This window comes from Peromyscus maniculatus, chromosome 2, assembly GCF_049852395.1.
Source record: "Peromyscus maniculatus bairdii isolate BWxNUB_F1_BW_parent chromosome 2, HU_Pman_BW_mat_3.1, whole genome shotgun sequence".
NCBI lineage: Eukaryota > Metazoa > Chordata > Mammalia > Rodentia > Cricetidae > Peromyscus > Peromyscus maniculatus.
In genome coordinates, this window is record NC_134853.1 from 119,327,995 (window position 1) to 119,354,817 (window position 26,823).

The 26,823-nt window shown below is 47.4% G+C and overlaps 1 protein-coding gene across 1 annotated transcript in view; it reads right to left on the minus strand.

Annotated features, from left to right (window-relative positions):
• Positions 1 to 26,823, minus strand: part of Kank4 (KN motif and ankyrin repeat domains 4) — a 69,640-nt gene that overhangs the window by 29,702 nt on the left and 13,115 nt on the right. The window contains exon 2 of the mRNA XM_006974036.4: positions 3,313 to 3,397. Within this exon, the coding sequence (XP_006974098.2) occupies positions 3,313 to 3,331 (19 nt within the window). The 5' untranslated portion in view covers positions 3,332 to 3,397. The remainder of the gene's footprint in view (positions 1 to 3,312; positions 3,398 to 26,823) is intronic.

Consider the following 26,823-nt stretch of genomic DNA (forward strand, 5'->3'; position numbering starts at 1 on the left):
GGTCTTACTGAGGCTCTTATAGGCAGAGATGGGGAGGGTCTGATGGGAGAGGACTGGCTGTGGATTCTCTCCCTGGGTTAATTAACTCTGCGAGCATCAGAGCTTGACAGTGTGTGTGTGTGTGTGTGTGTGTGTGTGTGTGTGTGTGTGTGTGTGTGTAAGTCTCCCCAGAAAACTGGAGAAACCGGGGCAATGAATCAGGGGGAGAAGAAAAAGAAAACCATGAGAGATTCAGAGCTACTGGGAACTGTTTTGCTCTAAAAGCAAAGTTGGTTGGTAGGCACTTGGAAAAGCCTGCAAACACAACCATTAGACAGACAGACAGACAGACACACACACACAGCTGAATTTTCTCCAGTCCTGCCAGGGCCCTATAACCCGGTAGTCCTGCAGCCACTCAGACCCAAGTAAACACACAGAGGCTTATATTAATTAAAACTACTTGGCCATTTAGCTCAGGCCTAATGCTGACTAGCTCTTACACTTAAACTCAGCCCATTTCTGCTAATCTATGTGTTTCCACATGTTCCATGGCTTTACCTGTATGCCATTACATGCTGTTCCCTGGACAGCGAACTGGCATCTCCTGACTCAGCCTTCCACTTCCCAGAATCCTCCTTTCTGCTTATCCCACCTATACTATACTTTCTGCCTGGCTACTGGCCAATCAGCCTTTTATTTATCAACCAAATCAAAGCAACACATTCACAGCACACAGAGCCATATCCACAGTACACACACACACACACACACACACACACACACAGGATGGGGGCAGATAGGAAAGGGACAGAGAAGGAAGGAGTGACAGTCCTTGCCTCAAAGGCTAAGTGGATGAAGGCTAGCAGGTGAATGAATGAATCAGAGGTAAAGAGCAAAAGCAAGGCTCCAACGTCTGTCATCAGTTTCTGAAGGAAATGGAGAAAACAGAACTAAGAGAAAGTGACCAAAAGTGATGCCGGGAAGAAAGGATATTAAGTGAACTTCTTTGAAAAGCCAAGCTAGTGCAGGCCTTGTTATTCAGGCTTTGAATCCCAGCCCTCAGGAGGCAGAGGTAGGAGGCAGGCAGATCAGTCTGATCTATATATAGCAAGGTTCCAGCCAGCCAGAGATACATGATGAGACCCTGTCTAAAACAAAAGAAGTCAAGATCCAGAGGATGTACCCAAAAGGAGGGGCACCTTCCTTGAATTCCTGGAGGTGGGTGTCCTTGAATAACTGAAAGGGAGTGATACCGAGGAGGTGGAGCAGGGACCATTTCCAGGAAGCACTGGAAAAGCAGCTCTCTGCAGGAAGTGGAAATGCATTTGGAAACAAGCAGGAGGGAAGAGCAGCTCTCTGCAGGAAGTGGCAGGCTCCTGAAACACAGGGAAATGCGTTTGGAAACAAGCAGGAGTCAGGACTGCAGCTGACATCTAGTCCTAGGTCCTGCCACCAGTAAGGGCCACCAGTAAGGGCCATGTGACTGAAAGATTGGGAGCTCTCCTATTTCCTGATACTGGGGGGTTTGGAAAATGGCATCTCATCAGAGTCGGGAGCCCGGGCTCCAGGCTGTGGCCTGCAGCGTGTTTCCTGGGAGGGAACGTTCACTATGCTCGAGGGCTATTACTCAGTGATTTTATGTGCAGCATTTTGCTTCCTTCCGTATGTGAGAGCCAAAGTCACATTTTAAGTTTTAATTACTATGCCTGAGGGATCCATGAAGCAAAAATGCCTCTGATCTGCAAGCCCCTTGCCCAAGGACAGACAGTTTCTGAAATGCTGGAGGCGATTGTTTATGCACAGGAGATAACAAGCCATGTGTTTTCACTCCACTACACAAGTTTGTTTGACCCATCTGAAACAGTTGTGCTTGAACGCATGTGGGCGGGAGGGCTCATAGGCAGAGCATACATCAGGATGTGTGCTTGCCCCTGATTGGATGTAGGCTGGATGTACATCAGGATGTATGCTTGCCCCTGATTGGACCCAATGGGAAATGCAATGGATTACGGGTTTTCCTTCTTAGGCCTCAGCTAACCATGAACCTGGGTATGGACCTGGCCAGAGCCCATCCACCTGGCCAGGATTTAATTAAAGCTTGCTTCAAATTTGGCTTTAGATTATGGTAGTGGTCTTATTCTTGATCCGTGAGATTAACATGTACCAAGCCTGGGAGATACTTTATTAAAATCCATTTATAGCCGGGCGGTGGTGGCGCACGCCTTTAATCCCAGCACTCGGGAGGCAGAGCCAGGTGGATCTCTGTGAGTTCGAGGCCAGCCTGGACTACCAAGTGAGTCCCAGGAAAGGCGCAAAGCTACACAGAGAAACCCTGTCTCGAAAAACCAAAAAAAAAAAAAAAAAAAAAAAAAATCCATTTATAGATGAGACATGACAGACAGTTTGGAAAAAATGCCCAATATTATACCACCTATGAGTTGCTCTTCTACCACACGGCCAAAGTATCATCCTTGTGACTGGCTTTGGCTCAGGGTTAGGGGCCAACAATCTTGACAGAGACAGAAACATGAACACTGACTGCCTATTGAGATTTGTCTGCTCTTCCTGTGCTTGGCTCCTCTCCCTCCACGTGGGACTCTGCCCTGCTAGCCTCCTGGATGACGAGTGACATGTGGTTAAGTCATTGCTGACGGCCCAGGAGTTAAACGATCAGACACACAAACAGGCCGTTTTAAACCATCCAGCCCCCACCCAGCCATCTAGGAGATCCCATGAACAGGGCCAAGAGAGATCAGCCACACCAGCCTAAACCAGAATGCTGGCCCCCCACACAACTAACTTCCACAATCTTCTGAGAAATAATAAATGTTTTTTAAGTCACAAACCTTTTTATCCCCTCATCTGTTAAAAAAAAAAAAAGGTGACGAGGGAAAAGGAGAACCTATTGTATTCTTGGTAGGTGAATGAGAGGAAAAAAAATTATCCATATTTAATGTTTTTACTTCACAAGACTTCACTATCAACAGGTGGTGGTGGTGGTGGCGCACATCTTTAATCCCAGCACTTGGGAGGCAGTCAGATCTCTGTGAGTTTGAGGCCAGCCTGGTCTACAAAGCGAATTCCAGGACAGCCAGGGCTGTTACAGAGAGAAACCCTGTTTTCAACCCCCCTCCCCCAAAAGACTTCAGTCTCATTCTCTATCCCCCCGCCATGGTTCACTGCTGAAGTAGGTGCTCTGGACCCCCACATTGCCTGTTTGGAGACCGCTTCCTACAGACCTCTCCAAAGTCATTCCAGGTACTGGTGGTGATTAACCCTTTGTAAACCAACTAACCCTTTAAACCGGGGAACAGAACACCGCCTGCCTACCATCAGCCTTCTCCATCATATGAGTACAGCTCTCAGTCTCTCGGGCACCTCTCAGCCACTGAGTCTGTGCAGTCCGTGGGGTGTTCTGAAAGAAAAGGAACAGAAACAGTTAACCCTGCCAGAGCTGGACTAGGTGAAAGCTGAGAAATGGCACAAAGAAAGTGACACTCAGTTCAGCCTTTCTCCCAGGGGTGCTCACACACTAGCTTTCCCAAGTGGGAGGTGAAAAGCCAGACACATTCCAGAGCTCCTCCATTTTGGTTGTGTCCTCATGGAACGCTAACGGTAAAGCTGCCACTGAAGACATTTGGCAAATGAGAGAACTGAGGCTAGATAAACTGTTCCAAGGCCCCCCAGCAGACTAGTGATGGAGATAGAAGAAGCCCAAGGTGTCTGGCAATGAGTATGGGGCTCTTCCTGGACCTGGTAAGAGAATAGAATCCATCTTGTGAAAACTCTAGAATGGAGTACCTATAGATGATGTAAGGCATTCCCATCGAATTCAAGACAAAGATGAGATAACGTCAAGACTGACAAGGAGCTGATACTTGAGGGTGATTTATAACCATGGGCAGAAAGGACAAGGGGAGGGTCAACCCATTGGCCAGGAGACATCAGGGACTTCCCAAGCAGAATGCTGTCCTTACTCTGAACTGGTCAACCTCGAGATCTGACCGTCAGTCCTCAAAGCTTTAATCCATTCCCAGGCCCCTTTCTAGCTCCTATCCCGTTACAATAAATCACCCAGAAACTGGCTTTGTATGATTATCAGTCAGTTTCCATTAGAATAGTGGATTACCTACAGCAGAGGCAGCAGAGTTGTTTTAGGAATTTTAATGTGCCTGGCAATCGCCAGGACAGAGAACCGTGTGCTAGTGAAGAGGGGAGGGTCTGGGAATGAGGAACAACCCTCCAGGACACACACACACACACACACACACACACACACCAGAGGGTGGGAAACTGAAAACCAGTAACATTACTTCCCGCCGGGTAATTCAGGACTGCCCAATATTAAGTGTGACATGAACTCTGTGAGCGCTGTCGTGTCTCCCAAGCCTGGTCCCTGCTTTCTCCCTGGGATCCTTCACACAGTCTACACACACTTGTCACAGGACGTCTCCCTCGGATGTCTAGCTGAGCTTCAAAGGGCATCCACGTTTTGCGGAAGCAGAGGCCTCCCGGCAAAAATGCCTGTGCTGACTGACCACTGCACTTGGTTTGGAGTTCAAGAGCTCTTGACCATCAAGTATTTGACTCTGGAAGGGAAGAGAGCTGGTGCGGTGGGATGTCTTTCTGTGTGCTGTGAACATGTGTGCCTCCCATTGGATAATAAATAAAGCTGTTTTGGCCTATGGCAAGAAAGCTTACAGCCAGGTGGGAAATCCAAGCAGAGATAGAGAGAGAAGGGCGGAGCCGGGAGAGGTACGAGCGTGCGAGCCCACTGCGGAAGGAGCAACAATATGTCAGCAAACTGGTAACACCACGGAACTATGGGAATGGGTTAATTTAAGATGAAATTAGCTAGCAAGAAGCTGAAGCCATAGGCCATATGGTTTGTAATTAGCACAAGCCTCCGTGTGATTATTTTATAAGCGGCTGTGGGGCCACGGGTGGGAGAGAGACTGCTCGGCAAGCAGGGACCTGGGAGACGCCTGGCTACAAGCTGGAGCAGACAGACCAGGGATAAGCCAGGTCACAGCGGTGGCGGGTCTCGGAGCTAAGAGTGGCCTGCAAGGGGAACCATGGAAAAGCATGGAAGGTTCTAACCTGGGGCTGAGGGAGGGCTGGCCCTGTGGTAAAGGGGGGACTCTTCAGCAAAGGACTCTCCTGCCTCGCCCGCCCATGATCCCTTATCCGCAGTCTCTGGGGGTGAGATGGCAAGCAGGGGTGGGTGGGCCATGGGAAGTGACTTTTGACCCTCCACCATCTTAATGTTTCTTTCTTTCTGCCTCCTGCTCGCCTACATCCTGAGGCCCCAAGCCCCAGGTGGGGTCAGAAGCACTTAATACACTGAATTGTCTCATACGGTTCTCGCCTTAACCCCGGAGGATGATTACTCTCCTTGTTCAGATAGGGGAGACTGAGGCTGAGATTGAAGGTCATAACCAGCAGGGGATGCAGCGTGACAGAGGCCCAGCCTAGCCAACCCTGTGCTAGAGCTACCGTGGCCCGAAACACCTGTCCGTCCTGTGGGCCGGCCCAGTTCGCAGCTGTGGCTGTCCCTTGTCCCCCGGGAAGGGGAACCGTTCTGATAACAATTCTTCCTTCCTTACTCAGTTCATGAAAAGGAGGGGGCCTGCTTGAGCCTTCCTGGGGCAGCTTCTCTGAGGCAGGATGCCACCCACCATGTGTAGCCGGACTCGTGGCTGCAAACCCTAACTAACCGGCACCCGGGGACATTAGTTACCGACTTTGGCTGGGATTCTGAATGCGGCCCATCAAACACGGGATCAGATGACTTCAAGGGATTCTTCCACACGCAAAAGGTCCGATTTCAGGATGAAAAACTCCATGGAGGCCTCTAAGGTTTACCTCCACTCGCATTTTACGAAAACTAATCACCTCAAGGCTACAGATATTAAGTGGAGTTGAAAGCCAGCTCTCGGAGGAAGGGCCCCCGTAAAGGGCTCAGAACACGGAAAGGAAATGAAGGAATTTACCCTTTCCTCCCCCACCCCCGACCCGAGCTGGGTCCACTCTCCTCCATGATTCTTCCAGCACCCATGGTGGAGTTTGGCTCAGGAGGCTTCCCTGGAGTTGGGCGGGTGTTTGGAGGTTAGGTAAATAGGAAAGGATAACTACCACACCATCACATGCTACTCTGTGCGAACACAACGTGAATAGAGGATAGCTTTGCCGGATGTAACGCCCCTTTAAATCCCACAACCATCTGGAGCATTTAAAGCTTTGATACCCAGCATTTTAAAACCAGCCTGCGAGGCTGTATCCACAGTCGGAAGACCTTTTAGCATCTGTCGCTGTTGTCCGTGGTCTGCCCCAGTCTCAAGGATCCCCCCTCAGAACCTAGCCTTTCTCGCTAGCTCATTACAGCCCCAACCTTTTGAGAGCACATAGCTTTATCTCTTTCCAGCGCGTCTCTCCTTTATCAGCAAGCCTCTAAAGGTCAGGATTCTCCCAAGGCGCACCCCTGTTATCACCCGACCCTCCACATTTAAAACGTGTTGGACATTGCTGTGCATGGTGTTTAAACAGGTAAGAGGGAGCGAGCTTATCTTCAAACGGAACCCAGGGAGAGAAAGGAACAGGTGCGGAGCCCCGAGTGTCACTTCCCCAATGCAAGCAAGCCTGGGAGCTGGCTCTGCATTATAGATGAGGACAGAGGCAGCCAGAGGCTACATGGCCAACCCGAAGGTCCCTAGTTAATTGGGGGCAGGATGGCAAGTGTCCCTCCAAACGTAAGGGACAGTGAGGGGGGAAGGGGCTAAGACAGTCAGTGTCAGCAACGATGGTCCCTGTGCAGCCAGGCCATGTTAGAAATAGTTTCCTCAGGTCAGCCCGACTCCTGGGCGTCTTCACCCACCCCCTACTCCCTCCCCCATCCACATTTACTCCTTTTAGGATGCCATTTTCAAACCTCATTTAACCTCACGTCGAAGTATAAAGAAAGCCTCTTCCTTCGTCCTGAAACTGAGACTCGTGTCTGCATTTTCGTTCCCCGTCAACCCCCTCTTTCTTCTGCAATAATAAAAATGCCGCTTTTCATCGCAAAATAGGCTGCGTGCCAAAATAAATAGCACCTTGGATTTCCTTGAAAAGAGAGCCTCCCTGCCACAGAATTCTTGGACAATTCAACCTTACCAAGTCAAATATTTAGCATGGGAGCACACCAAAATAGCAGCCCCCTGGGCCCTCCATGATCACCTGGCGGAGACAAAGCCCTCTTTCCGAAAGAGAAAAGAATGCCTCCCATACCTGGGGCGACCCTGCAGATGAGACAAGAGCTTTCATTCTCCATCCTAGGACCCCAGTTTTCCAAGTGGTACTGGAGGCATCTGAAGGCCCAGCTCATCCATGGGGCGCTGAAGCTGGGGCACCAAAGAAGTGTGATGCACTCCTAAAAGATTCTACCTGCTGAGTTCTTAGCCAGGCTCGCTTCCCACTCACCAGGAAATGGGGTGCTAGGGCTCTGGTTTAGCAAGGCGCACATTAACACAATTGCATCAATTCCATTTCCACATGTTTCTTCATGTGTTTCTCTTAGTTAGCTCACATGCAGCTGCTGGATCTGGGCCTTCTTGGAGAAGCCAGGTCAGTTGGGAAGCAAGCTGTGTACACATCACCCTCCTTAAGTACCCCGCCATTCTTCTGCACAGCCCTGGCCGGAAGGACCCGCCTCTCAGGAGGCCGGCTTCAAGCTGCAGAGATGGAGCTGAGCTGGCACAGCCCAGTCCGCTTCCCAGCTGTTTGTTAAAGGACTCGTGGTCAGGTGACCTGTGACCTTGTTGAAGAAGCAAATACTGACTTCCTTTTTGCTCTATGGAATAAGCAAGCTGGCTCAGAAACGAATTTACTGCTCAGTAAGTTAATACTGGATCAGACAGGAAAATGGAGAATGCTCAGGTCCCTCAGGTGCAAATTTGTTCTTGGGGAACCGCCACTGTTTTAGAGGGGTACACCTAAAGACACTTCCCCCCACACACACACAACACACACAACACACACTCTTCTTTTCCGTGATGCCTCCAAATCTGGGAACTCAGGAGAAGGAGCTCCCACCTTCCCACGCCAGCTTCCCACGCCAGCTTCCCACGCCAGCTTCCCACGCCAGCTCGTCAATGAAAATGCCTGTAATAGTGATGCGGCCTCCTAAGGACTGGGAACCTGGTGGGCTTCTTGGCTGTCATCCTGGCTCTGCTTTAGAAGCACCCTCCCCTCCCCCACACCCCAAGGCTGGGATAATTAAGTGAATGAAAGTCAGCTGTCAAGGTCAATAGAGTAATGTCTCGTGAATTCCCGGGGCCAGACTGGCAGTTCCCACTTCCTGCTGCCCACCAGTCTGATGCCCTAGGACCCCAAGATGTGCCCCATCTGGCAGGAAAAAAAAAAAACAAAAAAAAAACCGCAAGTACCTACAGTGACAAGCAAACTCCTCTTCCATGGCTCCTGCCCCCAGCAGGATTTCTAACTGCTGGAAGGTCCAGCAATCTGGAGTCCAACCTGGAGTTGCTACAGCTCTCAAAGCAGAGGCAGGAGTGAGGTGGGGTCCAAGCTCTCCAAACCTGACACTGCTCCTGTTCCTACTGAAGACAGACGGGGTGACCTGCTCCAACAGAGGTCCCAAGAGTCTTATGCTTCGTGTATACAGGCTGAATACAACAGTATTGGAGAGACATGGGCCCCTGTTATCAACCACCAGGGCGCTAACTGGACCTGTAAGACATGTCACAGGCAGCTCTCTGTCATAGACACTAACTATTGAGGTTCTTTCCAGCTCAGCCCAGGCTCATTCACATCAAACTTGCCCTGAACTTGATGCTGGCACTACGTGTCATCTCACCCTGAACTGCTGCTGCCTGCCTCTCCCTAATGCACATAGAAAGCACTTCCTTTCCATTCTGTGCCCCTTTTCTCCCCACACCAGTGCTTAGTGCAGACTGGCCAAGGTCTAGTGTTCCTGTTATACAGGTAAGGAAAAAAAAAAAAAAGACAGACAGTCTAAATGAATTCCCTTGGATCTCCCAGGAGTCAAATTCCTGGGGTGGAATTGTGTTCTTCTCAGTCTTTTTCTTGGAAGATTCCCAAGCATCTTGCTTTACCTCGAGATGAACAGACTTTCTGAAGGGCACAGAGTGATGCGTATGGCTGTAGACAAAGCTATAGGATTGGCATGTATGCTTTTCAATTGTTAGAAGGGTGTGCCACTCAAGAACCAGTCAGCTAGAAAAGGATCCGCAAGGTAGTCTGAATGCTAAGGTTATATGGAAAAGGCACTGAGGAGCAAATCCCCTCTGAGATACATTGGAAAGGCCACTCACTGCCCATGGTTGTAGACTATTAGTTTAAGATGTGTTACATTCGTTTATGCTGTGGAATATTTGTTAAGTGATGCAAAGATGTATGGCATTCTTTTATGTTGCATTTGTTTAACTCTCTGAAGCTGTGTTACTATGCCTGTCTGAAACACCTGATTGGTCTAATAAAGAGCTGAACATCCAATAGCAAGGCAGCAGAAAGAGGAATAGGCAAGGCTGCCAGGCAGAGAGAATAAATAGGAGGAGAAATCTAGGCTTGAAAAAAAAGAGGAGAAAGGAGAGAGAAAAGGAGGAGAGGAGGACGCCAGGGGTCAGCCACTCAGACACACAGTCAGTCACAGAGTAAGAAGTAAAGAAAGATATGTTGAATAGAGAAAGGTAGAAAGCCCAGAGGCAAATCATAGTTAAAGAGAAATGGGATAATTTAAGTTAGAAAAGCTGGCTAGAAGCAATCCAAGCTAGGGCCAGGCATTCATAAGTAAAAATAAATTTCTGTGTACTTATTTGGGAGCTGGGTAGCGGGCCCCAAAGACTAAAAAAAATTTAGCTATAGCCCATTACTTCTGAACTGTCCAGAGGACAGCTAGAAATACAAAACACTTCTGTGGAAGGGGATAAAAAAGGCCCTCCATTTGTCCCATGCCTCTCCAGTTAGATACCCTCCCCTCTGCTCTGGGTGCCTAAGACAGACACAGTCTTTCCCTCTCTCAGGACGGAGTCCTTCATGCCCACCCTTGAGTCTCAAAGGCTCTGCCACCTTCTTGGCCTGTCTGTCCTCTGAGCCTCACACATCTTTCCCCATGCAATGGTCACCATGCCACGGCACTCTGCCCGTCTGTCCTCTGCCACGGTGGCGGCCCCTGGGTCTGTGTCCCTGACCCCCACCACAGTCTCCAGAAAACATGTGAAATGAATTTATCCACGGCTCCTATAGAGAGACATTCCCTACGTGCCTGGAGAGCATCTCTACCTCAGGCCTCTCACCAGAGTAAACCGGTAGATCTCAAAGATAAGGGAGGGCAGAAAGGAGGGGGGAGGTCCCTCAAGGGAGCAATGTCATGGTTAGATGTTCTGTGGTAAAAGTATAATCTGACGGATGGGCTAATCTCCCTGAGTTGACCACTTCCTGATAAATATACAAATCATGCTGGGGCCTTAAGATGGCTGAGTGGGTAAAGGTGCCTGCGGCCAAACCTGACAAACTCTGTTCCATTCCCATCAACCCACGGGATGGAAAGAGGTAACTCCCACAAGGTGTCCTCTGACCACCACCTAGATTGAGTGTGCGTGTACACACACACACACACACACACACACACACACACACACACACACAAGTAAAAATAGAATAAATCACACTGTACTCACAAGTATGTACAAGTACTATGTGTAACTCAAATATGGGGTTTGGCAGTGAAGAACACTTCCTGCTCTTCCAGAGGACCTGAATTTAGTTCCCAGCATCCACATCAGGTGACTCACCATCAACTGTAACTCCAGCCTCACTGTCTTCTGGTCACCAGGAGTGTACGCGCACCAGTGCTCTTGCACGCACGCACGCACGCACGCACGCACGCACGCACAATTTAAATCTCTTTTTAAAAAATCAAATATTAAAAGTTAGAAAAAGGGGGTGCTTAAGAGATGGCTCTCAATGAAACATCTCACTATTAAGATAAGAATACATACTCTATCAAGATGATAATAGAAAAATAAATAAATAGATTAATTTTAAACAAAAAATAAATAAAAATAGAAAAATTTGAGAAAAAAAAAAGAGAGATGGCTCAGCAGTTAAGAGCACTTCTGAGCCATCCTGAGGACTGGAGTTTGCATCCCACACTGAGGTGACAAGCGGGGAGTTATGCAGACGTCTCCAGCCTCACATTAACATCGGCTCTTAAGGATCCGAAGCGCCTCTTGGCCTTTGCATGTACCTGTGCACACCCTTCCATACACCTACATACGACATAAAACTACAATAAAGCTTAAACTAACAAGCAAAAACAAAAACCCAAAACAGAAAACAACAGCAACAAAAGAAAAAACAAACAAACAGTAGGAAGGAAGTACGAGGCCCCTGGCAGTGCCACTAATTGGCTTGCCGTAGACATCAGGATAAAAGACACAGGTAACTGGGCCTGGTGGCACACAGAATGCAATCCAGCATTTGGGAGGAGAATCAGAGCTTGGGAACAGACAAGGCTTAACATCAAAGATACTGTGTATGCACAGGTCCTTCTACTTCCTCTCTGGAGCAAAATGGTACTCAGTTCTGGCCCTGAGAGAGGTACCATCCAGGCAGGCCCTGGGCTGAATGGCTGCAACTCACAAAAGAGAAGTTCTCTGGCATCTCTATAACCCACCAAGTGCCCTCTCTCAAACTCCAAGAGGCAAGGTGTTATGTGTCCGATTGTGTCTCCGCCCCCAGCCCCCCAGATGGGGAAGCTAAGTGTATTGCCAGCGTTCCAGAGCTAAAACAAGACTCAGCAGCTGCAATCCAATCCAGATTTCCTCTTTCCACTAAACAACACAGCCTAAACTGTGTGCCACCTTGAGGGGAGATCTTCCAGGGCACTCCAGCCACTTTCTCACGGTGGTGTGTGTGTGTGTGTGTGTGTGTGTGTGTGTGTGTGAGAGAGAGAGAGAGAGAGAGAGAGAGAGAGAGAGAGAGAGAGAGAGAGAGAGAGAGATCTGGGCTGCTTTGGAAAGATGACTCTACAATCAGGCAGTGTCCCCCACCTCTGGGCTGCACTCTTCAGACTTACAGCTAATCTTGTTACCTCTGAGTCACCAGAGAATCCCCGGGACTGAGCACATTTCTCTTCAATGACTTTTCTGCTGAGAGTTATTACCAAGAGAGAGGTTTGATTCTTTTTGCAATAGAGGAATACTCAACTTCTATGGCCAATGTTCCTTCTATTTCATCATAGAAAAATTGAACTGTCCATCTCCACTGAAATGGGGCTTGGCAACATTCAGCCCCCAGGCTTGTGGCCTAAGGGGTCTCTTAGGCTTCTACACTTTCTTCAAAAAGGGCAACCACTTGTCAGGCCCACTATGACACAGACTGGGAGGAGGCATCTGCCAGTGTACCAGGTACACACTGACCAAAACTGCCTCTCAGAGCAGACTGGTCTTGGCCACAGTCTCCCACGGCATGAAACTAAATGGGAAAGGAAAGAAATCCTCAGTGGGAAGTCATGGGTAGAGCAATCCAGGCAGGTGAGTCACTCAAAAGATGGATTCTCTAAAGCAAGGGAAAGTGTGAAGTCAGTAAGGCGGCATAAGCCACGTGGATTAGGATGGAGGGGGCACAGACTTTCATCTACATCTCTCTTGCCTTCTATAATGAACTTAATCTTTGACTGAAACACACTGTAAAACCAAGATGCAAATAAGCAAGGAAAAGAGACAGAAGAGACAACTCAACAAAGAAAATATGCAAATAGCCCAAATCTTGAAATATTTAATTTTATAAGTTCGTCATGAAAAAGATACTATTGAAAAAAAATTTTTTTTCTACTTCTGGGGATTGAACTTAGGGCCTCATGCATGTAAAGCAAACGCCCTACCATTGAGCTAATGCCCCAGCCTCAGTATCACTCTGGTTTATGCTAGGCACTGTAGGTCCAACCCCAAATACTGTCTGCTGTTATTTTTGCAATAGAAGCACAAAGCTGAGGTTCTGAGACTATCAGACACAAAATTAGAACCTCTGTTTTCCTAATGCTAACACACCGTTGTAAGTCATGAAACGCAGTCTCTTACACATTATATTAAAGCAGATAAACAACAACAGAAACGCTTTCAAGAGAAGATCCTGAGTGTTAGCAAGTATGTGATGAGACATCCTCCCACCTCAGCGGATGACAGCAGAAGCTGCCCCTGGTGGCAGTGCCCAGACACAGTGCGTGGTCTCCTAGCACCTGGCCTGTATGCTTGGGAGCACTGGTTAGCTGGTTTGGGTGTACAGGGAAATTAAAAACCAAATGCAGTGGAAGTGTTCTAAGGGCAAGCAGAACAGAGTCTGGCATACAGTCTCTTCAGGAAATAAGTACACTAGTAATTACTACAATGCAAATTCAATTGTGACTTCAATATTGTGTTTAAAATCTAGTCATATAGGCACTTGAAAATGTAGTTGTGGTTGCTTTACAGTAATCACTGTATGTGCCTTGTTTTGCAAACCTACTCCCTGCTGGAAGATATTCTGTCTCACATTTACTCTGCTTGCACATCAGCCAGCCTGCCGGTGGTCCTCCAGGAAAGTGTCCAGGGAAAACCTCAGTTTCAGAAGGCTGCGGTACAATTGCATGTGCTTTGAAGAAAGATGTGTTACAAGTCCTACTGTATGAACCTCAGACCTGCGACCATTCTCCTGCCTCTGCCTGCTGCATGCTGGGGTTACAGCATTACATGCACCATCATGTCCAGTTTATATTATTCTAAATATTAACTTCTTATCAGATATATTTGAAAATTATTTACAATACTCTGCTGGAATGCTTTCATGCATGCTAGATATACACTGCCATCTTTTCTTTTTTGTCCTTGTACTATTATTTAATTCCTTTTGGTGGGCTGGAAGCTCCTTGATGGCAAGAACTAAGTCTTCTTGCTCATGTGAGTCATCTGTAGTGTCCATGTTTTTGTTTGGTTTTGGACAGGGTCTCGTGCAGCCCAGGCTGACCTCAAAGTTGCTTTGTAGCCAAGGATGACTTGAACACTCAATCTTCCTCCCAAGTGCTGGTATTATAGGCATGTGTGACCACTCTTAACTTCTGGAGCTCTTAAAAAGCATCCTGGAAGTTGGGTGGTAGTGGTGCATGCCTTTAATCCTAGCACTTGAGAAGGAGAGACAGGCAGGTCTCTGAGTTCAAGGCCAGCCTGGTCTACAGAGCAAGTTCCAGGACAGCCAGTAATACACAGAGAAACACTGTCTTGAAAAATCAAAAATTAAAAATATAAAAATAAATGAACAAACAAACAAACAAATATTTTTTTAAAAAGGATCCTGGAAACATCCTACTTCTAAAATCTATAATTTCCACAGCAAAGACCCTGCTCCAATGGAACAGGGTAAGAGTTTCCAAAGAGCTGTAAGTGAACCCAAAATTCTGATTCTTTTTTTTTTTTTTTTTCTTTCCAAGACAGGGTTTCTCTGTGCAGTTTTGCACCTTTCCTGGAACTCACTTGGTAGACCAGGCTGGCCTCAAACTCACAGAGATCTGCCTGCTTCTGCCTCCCAAGTGCTGGGACTAAAGGCATGCGCCACCACCGCCCGGCCCAAAATTCTTATTCTTAAAGGTAAGTAACATAGCAATGTGATTTTATTGTTATAAAGAATTAGGAACAAAACACATTAATTAATTAAATGCTGGCATTAACAAACAAAAATTGTCTGTTACAAGAGTGCTAAGAACACTAATTGCATAGTCTGCAAGGAAGAATGGTTCCCAACACCACCAAACAATACTGCAAAACTCCTGAGCAGTCACCCAGCTGAGGTCTGGCATTCCTGCCATTCTCAAAAAGGGCGTTGTGTTATTAGTGGAGAAGATATTTGTGCTTTTCCCAGCAAGGCAGAACTTTGTGAACGCCCTTCCTATGCCTGGGACTCCCTCCTTAGGAGTCCCAAGTCTCCAAGGTTGGAACTGGAATTTGTAGTACCAACCCACTTCATTCAGGACCCAGCCAAAGAGTATCCGGGGACATGCAGGCCAGACTCCCAAATGAAAGGCAGCACCCCGGAAGAAGACAGATTACTGGGTAGTGACTCTGGGAGGCCAGCAGAGTAACATCCGGCTACTTGACATCCTTTTATGAGCTCCTCCTCTGCAAACTTGCTAGAGTGGGTTAAAAGTTTGCAACTATGACCTTCGCCTGCTCTAAGTCTTGGATGCTATTTATTCTTATTCTTTTAACTTCTATTACTCATAAAATCATTTTTGGAAATTTTTGTTGATTGGTATCTTGAGAATTTACTTTATTACCACTTTATTTTTCTCTTCCCCTTTAATCCTTTATTACCACTCCCACCCCTCCTGGAACCTGGGAGTGAGTGGGCTCAGCAGACCACAAGGATTTGTACTCTAATGCTGTAGGCTGCTGTCTAGATAGTTTGGAAACCACAACTTGGAGTAAATGTTTCCCAGGAATCCAGCTCCCCTCCTCCTTCCTGGGTCCTTCAGTGGAAGCATCCCATGGGCAGAGACTGACATCCTCTGTGTGGTGGGGGGTGGGAGGCACCCCTGCATCTCTATGGGCAGTTGCTATACCAAGCATTATTGTCCTTGGTCAGAATCCAGCTGAAACCTTCTGAGGCACCAGCATGCATGCTTAGCATGAGCCCCAGGTGCAGACTGCTCAGAGCTTTCATGGGCTGTGGCTTCTACCTCCGGGGTTGGGAGGAAGGTTTTTCTTGGATCAAATACACACAGCCTGCCCACTCAGGAATCGGTTTAAACAAAACTAAAGATGAAAAGTGATCCCCAGATATCTGGGTGGAACCAATATTGTTTTTTTTTTCCTTTAATTGCACAATACCCTATCTAGTCTTCTACTAGCCCAGTGTGCAGTGTATCCAGTATGTCATGTGCGCCAAACAAGGATGATGGACACTTAGTCTCAGCAGCGTGCTAGCTGAAGGATGGATGGCTATCCTCCGAGACGAACCAAAGAGATGGGGGCTCTAGAAACATCTATCATCTGAATGTTTTCCGGAAGCAGATGGGACTCTTTGGGTATGCTATCTGGCAGTACACGGGAAAGTTGTGTACTGTTGCGATCTGGGTTGTTTTGTTGTGCTTAATGTGGATGCTATGGTTTCATCTATCTCTCAAAGTTTGTGTGTCGGGATTTAAACCATGGCAACGATGTTGGGAAGTGGGACCTAACAAGAGGTGATGGGGTCACCAGGGGTGTGCCCCATGAGTAGATGAATGAGTGGGTTAGCTGTGGAGAGAGTGGGCTCACTTATAAAAAGCGAGTTGGGTCTTCACTCGCTCAGTTGCTCTTTCCCTTTCTTTCCTCTCTGCTTTCTCCCACAGGGTACGACACAAAGTCCCTCTGCAGAGGCCAGCACCACACTCTTGGACTTTACAGCCTTTGGTACGATGAGTCAAGCAAATTCCTGTTTGTGATACATTACTCAGCTTCAGATATTCTTACCTAGACTTATCTTAGAAAGCAGAGCAAATAGTAGGCAAAATCACTAGGAAAACATGTTTCTGGAAGTCGCACCCCAGGTTTAAACCACCGGACAGCAGCTCAGAGGTATCACACATTGGCTGGGCAAACAGAACGCAGTACAGGCTGACTTTCACTAGGCCTCTCCTTACATCGTCCCTCCAGCCACACTGGGGCCCCTTTCAAGTCAAGACCTGTCTCCCTGCTTCTGCAAACCTTTCACAGCTCCAGCCCAGGGTTTTGCAAGTAGTGAGTGTCCATCCAGTCATTTTCGTTGATTTTACTGCCGAGAGAAGAGAAAGCTAACAGGACCTTGGACATCATCTCCATGTGCTACTGGGGATACTGAGGCCCCATGACGTGTGTTTGTCATACATCACAGCCAAGGTCAGATTTTGCTTTCTCGGTGTCATGACTAGCGCTATTAGGAGCTCATGCTATGGTGCCTGCCTGCCTTACACTTTGGAGGATACTGACTTGATGGCTTCTGGAAAAACAACATGGCTGCTATTCCCAGTTTACATAGAGAATAATGGAGCTTTCATTGCAGTGACTGCTTGCCAGAAAACTGCTCATACTCCCACTGGTGACCTTTGCTGGCAGCCTCTGGCTACAGAGACAGTACCAAACACAATAATAAAAACAGTTGCCAACGTCAATTAAGCACCTTCTCTGTATTCATCCTTTACTCGTCCCTCCTCAGCACCTGGGGCCGACTCCTCTGCAAATGAGATAAAGATGGCTGCCTCGTGACCCAGTCTGAGCTCAGTGCTGTGTTCAAAGAAACAGCAGCTAAGCAGATAAAAAATTAATTGGAAGCAATCCAAACCTTCACTGCGGTCTCCAGAGAAAACACCGAAGGGGAAGAGCGTTCTTAGTGCAAAGCCAAACTTCACCTCTCCTCTCTGCTATTCTGGGCGCCTTGCTCCAGCAGAGCAGCTGCTCCTGCAGCAGAGAGCGTTGTTCCCAGCATGCTTTGCACAGATACATCCCCTGGCGCCTCCACCACCCTCTTCCCCACCTGGCACAATTCACCTCCATCAGATTCTCTCTGCCCTCTCCCCAGGAATTCCAGTGGGTGCTGGTTCCACTGTCCAGGCCTTTATTCTCTCTGGATAACCCAGTCTACATAGAAACAGAGCAATAATGAAGCAGGCTGTGCCTGACGTTTCCTCAGAAAAGAATTACTCAGAAGGCGTCACAGGTAAAGTTATGAATACTCACTAATAGTTTTATTCTCCGTTGTAACTATTTTATGGTGAGAAAACTAGGGCTTACATAAATACAGATACTTACATTGTTACAATAATAGTTGTTATGTGCACACTGCTCTGTGCAAATGCTAAGGATGCTTACTTAACTGGCTGATGGTCATATTAGGTAGTTTATAGCCTTCTCATGGACAACAGGTTCAAGAGCACAGATCTAATAAGAGGGGGTTTGTCCAGCTTCATGGAGTTAAGCACAGAGTGGACCCTTTTCTCTAGTTTCTGCAACTGTCTGTGAAACAAGTTGCTTGGAGCCTAAACAGAAAGAGAAGAAGCCAGACATTAGCAAGGTGGCTGGAGAGATGGCTCAGTGGCTAAGAGCACTGGCTGCTCCTCCAGAGGACCCGGGTTCAATCCCAAGCACCTACATGGAGCTTCCTAATTGTCTGCAACTCCAGTTCCTGGGGAGCTGACATCCTCTTTTGGCCTCCTTGGGCATGTGGTACACTGACATCTGTACAGTCAAAACACCTATACACATAAAATAATAAATTGTTTTTAATTTAAAAAGATCAGCGAAGGAAGGAGTCTAGGCTTGGATGTCGTCATAGCCATGCTCACGGGGTATCAAGTGACTATTAAAATGTAAGTATTTTCAGGGGATGCAATAGGTCCATAAATAAATTTATTTGCCAAGGAATAGAGTTGGAAAAATGCAGTCTTAATCAATAAAAACACAACTAGGTTTCAAATAACCTTCAAGGAGACTCGGGGCGTTTAAGAGCTAGTCAACCGACAGCAGCAGCTGAGTTCCATGCTCATCAATTTTGTATACAATGTTATTTGCAGCTGTCAACATTTCCATTTCATAGACATATTTTTGAGCCAGAAACAAGGGTTTGGGGGTGCCCATTAATTTTGCTTTCCTGTCATTCACTGGGTTGTATAGAACTGGCCTGACAACCATGGATCCTGCCTTGTATAACTAGGGAGATGTAGTATCTCCCTGCCAATGGGGCATTTCCCCACAAAGTCAGAGGGATCCAACTACCGTAGTCCTGGGCAGAGGGCCTGTGTCCAACGCACCCACCCCAAGGGCAGATAAAAACCATGAGCTACCCCAAGGCCAAGACTTGAATTGGAAGCCTGTCCTGGTCCTGCTCTCAACCCTACATCCCCTATGGGAACCTGTGGCATGAGAGTGGTGGGCTTGGGGGATCAAAGGACACAGGATGGGAATCTGTCTGAACCAGCCCTCCAGGTGATGCCCCTGCGCCCTTCGCCTGGCTGGCTTGTTTGTGACAGGGCTTGCTTCATATTCATAGCCCAGGCTGGCCTCAAGTGTTCTATCTTTTCACCTCAGTGTTCTTACTGCTATGATTATAGGCGTACGTCACCATGCCCCCTCTTACCTGCTTTACATCTGTTTTTTTATATAATAAAGAGAATATTTATTTACTGTACTTATATTAATATTTATTTTGTGTAAGTTAAATCTAGGTCCCACATTTGAAAGAAAATAAGGAATTTTGTTTTTCTGAGTCTGCCTTATTTCACTTAACATAATGATTTCCAGGTGCATCCATTTTTCTTCATGATTTCATTTTTATGGCTGTATAAAATCCCATTGTGTATACATGCACATTTTCTTTATTCATTCATCTTTTGATAAGCAACTAGGCTGGTTCTGTTTCTTGAGTACTGAAATTAGTATAGGAACAAACATGTTGTTTATTGCTTTATATTTCTTTGGGTGTATACCCAGAAGTGGTATCGATAGGTCATAATGGTGCATCTATTTTTAGTTTTTGAGAAATTCCACACTGATTTCCACATTGGCTGCACAAGAGGACATTCCCACTTGCAATGAGTAAGTGATCTTTCACTAGACTCTCATTAGCATATACTGTCTGACTGGGGGGAGATAGAACCTTAAAACTTTAAATTTGCATTTCTCTGATAGCTCCCCAAAGAAGAAATAAAAATAGCTAATAAAAACTTGAAAAGGTGTTCAAATTCCTTAGCCATGTATTCAGTTCATTATCCCATTTATTGTCCAGATGGTGCGTCTGTGTTTAATGTTTGTGGTTCTTTATATATACTGGATTGTGGTGATATTTTATCTGTGTACCCCAATAAAACTTATCAGAGGATTGGAGGAAAAAGCCAGCCATTAGAGCAAACATAGAAGTCAGGCAATGGTAACACATGCCTTTAATCCTATCATTTGGGAGGCAGAGATCCATCCGATCTCTGTGAGTTCAAGGACACACTGAGAACAGAGCCAGGCATGTTGGCACATGCCTTTAATCCCAGCACTAACCATGAAGGTCTAGAGGTCTGTACAGACAGACAGGAAGTGATAGAGCTGGGCAGAAAGAGGAAGTGATGTAACTGGGCGGAGAGAGGAAGAGGGCAGGGACAGAAAGGCATATAGGCATGAGTATACAGGAAGTGTCTCTCTCTTTGCCTGAGGATTTCTAAGTGGTAAAAATATGGCTGGCTTCTTTCTGCTTTCCTGATCTCTCAGCTTTTTACCCCAATATCTGGCTCCGGGTTTTTTATTAACAAGACCGTTTAGCAATTTGTCTTACACTGGATATAATTCCCTGTCTAACGAGTAGTTGACAACACTCTGCCCCGTTCTGTAGGATGTCTCTTTACTCTGGTGATTGTTGTCTTTGCTGTACAGAAGTGTCTTGGTTTCCTTTAGTCTCATTTGTCAATCCTCGGGATCATTACACGTAGTATTGGCTTCCTTTTCAGAAAGTTCTTGCCCATACATATATCTTAAAGTCTTTTTCCTTTATTTTCCTCTAGCAATTTCAAAGTTTCAGATCTTACATTAACGTCATTGATCCATTGTGAACTGATTTTTGTGCAGCGTGAGAGATGGATCTGCCTTTGCTTTCCCGGCACCATTTGCCGACTTTAAAAATATTTTATAAACTCCCATTCGGTGCTTTGCAAACCATAGTCTGCTGAGATCTCCTGAAGAGTTGTTGATGTGTACGTGCCGGTTCCATGGACTGGTGTGAGTGTGCAATAAAGGAAGAGACGCTTGTGCCGCAGCACTAAGGAGCACAGGTATGATGGGGTGTCTGCTTTGGAGGTGGCGGGAAGGGGCTCTGCAGACCTCAGCAAAACTCAGTGCCCCAGAGTTAGCAAACTTCTGACCCAGCTCCCCCAGCTATAAAGGGGAGCTATAAATAACTACTTATTACCTGCGACTGTCTGTATGGCTCCACGGCTGTCTGTTCTTGCTGGGTTGTGTATCCACGTGTAAATGTGCGTGTGCACGGGCATGTGGAGGAGAGAGAGCCACGCCAGGTTTCCCTCTGACACGCTCCACCTTGTGTTTGAGACAAGCTGTCTCACTGAACCTGGAGCACACCAATTTGGCAAGACTGGCTGGCCAGCGAACCTCGGGGATCCTCTTGTCTCTGTCTCCCCAGTGCTAAGACTACAGACCTGCATCGCCATACCCAGCTTTTTAGCATGGTGCTTGGGGTCCAGATTCAGGCGTCACACTTGCATAACAGCTACCTTCCCAGCTGAGCCATCTCTCCAGGCTGTTTTTATTGTTTGCTTACTAGACTGACTATCTATCTATCTATCTATCTATCTATCTATCTATCTATCTATCTATCTATCTATCTATCATCTATCTATATCATATGTGTGTGTGTTTACATAGATTCTCAATATGTAACCTAGACTTGCCAGGAACTCACTCTGTAGCCCACACAGACCTCAAATTCAAGGTAACTCCTTGCCTCAGCCTCCCAAGTGCTCGGATTCCAAGCATGAGCTACACGTCTAGCGGCATACCCATTCTTAGCGCTGTATTGGGTGTGTAGAGAACACTGTTCTGGGGAGGGAGGGAAACAGCAGGTGCTCAGCAGGAGTTGGTTGCTTTGCTCTTGTTTATGGAGAGCTGTGCACCGGCCTAGAGATAAACCATCATCCCTTCCATTTGCCTGGCACTCTCCTCTGGGCCAGCACCTTATGTCTTTTTCCTGTTTGGAGATTTGGAAGCCGAAGTGCAGACAGGCTCACTAAGTCAGACGTAGTCATAGTCACAAAGCCCGCATGGGGCGGAACTGGTGTCCCAGTCAGCATTCCTGATGAGGCTTTACCAGCCAAATTGAGGCAGGCTTCAGCCCACAACTGTCCAAAAGGCCTGGGGTGAGGGGAGCTAGTGGCTGAGCATGGAGAGTGGGCAGGAAGCAAACTTCAGATGCAGAAGTGGGAAACAGGCAAGGGCAAGGCTTCAAAGCAGGAATAGCAGTTAAGCCCAAGAGAAGGAACAAGGCTGCGTTCCCAAAGGTCTTCAAACCCCTGGCTACCAGGACTGGAGCTAAAGTAATGCAGTCTGCATCTTCTCCTGTCAACTCCAGGGCTGAACCACAGCCTTGCCCCATAAGGATGCAGCGGTTGGATCAAGTGATTATTCACATGATTCATTTTGAGGGCAGCAAGTGATTTGAAATTTGGTCTGTGGGATGGATTAGAACCTGTGAGAGATTTTCTCTTGGGGGTTGTTCTTCTTTAAAAGAAGGAGCTATGCTCAACACAGAAGAACAACTGAACTACTTCCCTTGGAACTCCGCCAGCACACACAAGGCCTCCTATTCTTTGCAGTCAGCAGACGTTTGGTATGGGCGTGAAGCCTGGAGCCTGCCCAGCATACTTACCCACTTCTGGAGCATGGAGACCTCAGCCTACAAAGCCAAATATAAAGGCTGCCTTCACCATAGGCCCTTGGAGCATGTGGTTTCTGCAAGTCCCTCCACTGAGCCAGGGAGGCCCTAAGGGCCAGGTCTCCCCACCACTGTTGGAGATGGTGACGATCATCATCATCATCATCATCAGGAGCCTGGAGTCACACAGTCTGGAGTCCAGCAGCAGCAGGAGGAGGAAGAGGAGCCTCTTCCTTTCAAAGGCCAATCTCCCAGATGTGCCCATGCACCTGTCCATCTCAAGCAATGGCTCAGACACAGAGCCAGGTTCTGTAGGTTTACAGAAGAATAAGACAGAGTTCTTTCCTTTAATTAACTCACTATCCCAAATGGGAAATAGAGGTCTAAATAAGGACTTCTGGTGTGAGAAAGGAGCAGGTAAAGCTTCAGAGAGATTCAGGAGAGCATACGGACATCACAAACTTGAACTGGCTTTCGAATGATGAGTAAGAGTTCACCAAGCAAATGGGGCAGAGAAGAAAACATGTGATAAGAGAGAGAAGAAAAGAAAGAGAGAGAGAGACAGACAGACAGACAGAGAACAGCAATACATTTAATTTCATTTATTGTTATTGTGTGCATGTATATGTGAATGCAGTTATGAGCCTACCATAGCACATGTGCGGAGGTAACTTTTGGGAGTCAGTTTTCTCCTGCCCCTGTCGGGGCTCTGGGGTGAAACCCAGGTTGTCAGGCTTGTACAGTGAGCACTTTTACCCACCGACCTTCCCAACAACCCAACAGCAGCTACAGTCTGAAATGCAGGCACGGGCATATAACGTCTCGCGCAGTTGGTAGTCTCCCGTGTGTTGGCATTGCCTTCCTGAATTGTGTTGAGCTTTGTGACAGCTAGGAAAATGCCTCCTGTGCTCTCCCTGCCTTGCCAAGCAGCCTTTGTCATGTACAGAGAGCACAGTAGGGCCTGAGTAAGAACAGACAGAATCTGATTCGTGGAGCCTAAGAACTGGGCCAGCCTATGCGGTTAACTGGCCCATCCCCCTCATTCCACTGAAACACAGAGGAAGGGATGATATGCCCAGTCCAAATGTAGCATTGGACACCCACTAAAGAAAAACTTATCTCCTTCTAGTCAAGAGAATGTAACCCACCTCTGAGTGGAGACCTGTCATCGTCCCCTCCATTAAGACCAATCACCTAGCCAAGGGACCACCCCTCAGGAAAGCAGAGTCACCTAGCACTATGCTAGAGAGATGGGAGGAACGTTTATTCCTTTAATGAGATAACGAACTTTTCCTTCCCTGAAACTCTGCCCCTAGAACATACAGTCCCCCCAGAGCTGCTGTGACATTCTGTTCCGTCTGTTCACCTTTCTGTGATCTTTCTCTTTTGGATGCTGGCCAGAGCTTAAGTGTGCTTTCCCTGGTACTTTGGACTTTAAAAAATAATAATTTATTTACTTTTATTTTATTTGCATTGGTATTTTGCCTGTAAAATGTCAGATCTTAGAGTTAGAGACAGTTGTTAGCTGCCATGTGGGTGCTGGGAATTGAACCCGGGTCCTCTGGAAGAACAGTCAGTGTAACCGCTGAGCCATCCTCTCTGTCTTTTAAACTCTTGTCTCTGAAGCTCTCTTCCCCGCCATGTACCCACTTACATATGGTATGCTTTCGCTCTTCTGATTCTCCGTCTTCAACCCCCAGCCCCCACCTCAAGGCAGCTGAGGATTCCATCTTGCCTGCCTTTTATTTTTGAGGTTTTATTTTTAAACACTAATAAAATTGTCTCTGTGCTTTCTTCTGAGTTCACTCTTAAATTCCTTTATTGATTCCCCCCCCCCTCCTTGGTTTTTTCAAGACAGGGTTTCTCTGTATAGCCCTGGCTGTCCGGCAACTCACTCTGTAGACCAGGCTGGCCTTGAACTCACAGAGATCCACCTGCCTCTGCCTCCTGAGTGCTTGGGATTAAAGGCGTGTGCCACCGCCGCCGCCCTGCTAAATTCCTTTATTGAGATGAAGACCCCGCAGCAGCCAGCTGTTTTAGTCAGTTTGTTCCAATTTTTTTCAAAGAAGAAACTACACATGGGGAAAAGGTTGTAGATGAAGGTTTGTGCCCCAGTTCATTTTAAATCCGCCCTGGGTGTGACGGTCTCAGGAATGGAGCTCTGGTGGGCACAGTGACATTAGGTCTCCTACAAGAATTTCCAGAATGCTGCCTTGTCCCTACCACCAGGTCAACACACTAAGATGACGTCTCAGAGCCAGGAAGCGTCCAACCAAACCTTCGATCTAGGGTCCTGGCCTCTTCAGCTGTGAGGAGCAAACTAGTTTTGAAGCTACTCAGTGTATGGCCATCTGGAACAGCAGCCCAAGTGGACCCAGCCAGAGGTTAAGTGATTTCCATACATCAGCAGCTGGAGGAACAAAGGCTTGAAGCCAGAGGCTCTAGTCACTGCGTCCGCGGCTTTTACCCAAAGGCCAGGGAAGGGTTTCTGGAGGTGGGGAAGGAAAATTCTAAAAGTTTGTCTCTGGCAAGGAAAAGCAAGGCGGAGAGACCCCGAGGTGGAGATGAGGGCATCTAAGCCACATGATACCCACTTTCTCTTCTCAGGAGAGCCGAAGGCAGGGTGTGCAGGGGCTGGTAGGATCTGGGAACTTGGGGAAGCAGCTGAGGTTTGTATCAGGCCGTGAGGAGAAGGGCATGAGAGGTCATTGGGACAAACATGGTTGGGGGGTGGGGTGGGGGGTCATCAAGTAGCAGATGCAGCCAGAGGCCGTGGATTCCACGTAGACCTTGTCCTGAGTTAGGGAAATGGGATGGTGAAGTTTAACCTAAAAGGAGTCAAAGCGTTGGGGGGAGGGGGGGTATACAAAAGAGGATACACACGGCAAATGATGGAATTGGGAAAGGGGGTGTTTTAGTATCCTGCCATCCATGTAGCAAGCACAGTGGAAAGGACAAGCATGTAGCTGTGGCGTGTGACAGCTGAGGTCTGTTGACTGGCCCCCCATCCCTCATTAAAAAGGGGCCCCAAGGCTTTCTAACACTCATGGGTTTCCCTGGTTTAATAGTGGAGGCCCATAATTCTCCACCAACTTCCTGTGCCTACCGCACTAGAACAGGGCTAAACAAAACGCTCTGCAGGCGGGCTTCAAAAGCTTGGTGTGAAACATTAACGCAAATCTCTCTTTCTCTCTCTTAATACTGAGTACTTGCTGATGCATCTTGGATATGTTGGCCTAAATAAGATATATTTACAATTAATTCTACCTGCTGTTATTTTGTGTTCTATCAAATGCTTCAAATGAGACCCAAACTATATGGCTATTGGTAAACACTGGTCTTTAAGGCAACAGTGGTATTAAGTTCAGGCTGAAAGTACAAGGTCAGTGTGACCATTTAAGCAAGGAGCTTCTGTGAACAGAACTCTGCTCTTCTGAGAGAGGGGGATAGAGCTGGGAGGGTTTGGTAGGAAATGGAAATGAAGGGCCAAAAAGGCATGGCCTGAATAAAGGAGTCCTCTTTGGGCTATGTGAAGACGATATGACGTGCCACTGAATGGGGCAAGAAAGGCCCCAAACATCTGAAGTAAATTCAAATGTCTAGAAGGTCCACAGACTCCAGTGACCACGAGGACTGACCCTGGATCCACTTCTGATCTAAAATCCCCTTTGGTGTCCTGGCTGTGTACCAGGCTATTCACAACCAACTTCCTCCACCCCATCCCCATTCCCATCCCCATGCGTTCTGCTTCCTCCACTGACCCGAGCGCTGTCCGATCCACCAGTTTCCATCAGCCTCTCCCAGAACACCAATGCCAAACACATCCTGCCTTCCAAAGAGTTTGCCACCAGCCTGAAGACCCGAGTTTGGGTCTCGGAACCCACAGGGTGGAAGGAGCAAACCTGTTCCCTCAAACTGTCCCCTCAACCTCTGCACGTGTGCCGTCCTATACCTCCCTGTGAACACACCTCATGTACACACACAATTAAAACATGTCTCCAGCCTCCCACTGCTGAGGGCTAGGGCTGACCCCCGCCCCCATGCCCTGCAGGGCAAGTCTGGTAGCAATTAGGAAGGCAGCAACAGCAGCCAGCCAGCCAGTGTGGCCTGCAGTCGAGATCCTAACCCAACCTTGCCTGACGTTTGTTGTTGTTGTGTTGTTTGTTTGAGTTTAGGCACATCAAAACTTCTCTGGGCTTTAGCTTCCTCACGTTTTTGGCCTCACAGTCCTGACTTAATCTATAGTCTTGGCGGGTGGTATTAATGAGGTAATGGGAGCAGGGGTGCTTTGCTAAGGGAGGGTCACAGAAAAGAAAGGGGCTGGGCTAGAGAAATGGCCCAGTGCTTCAGAGTCTGTTCTTAAAGAGGGACTGCATGTGGTTCCCACTCATTCAGCTCACAAGCACCTGGAAC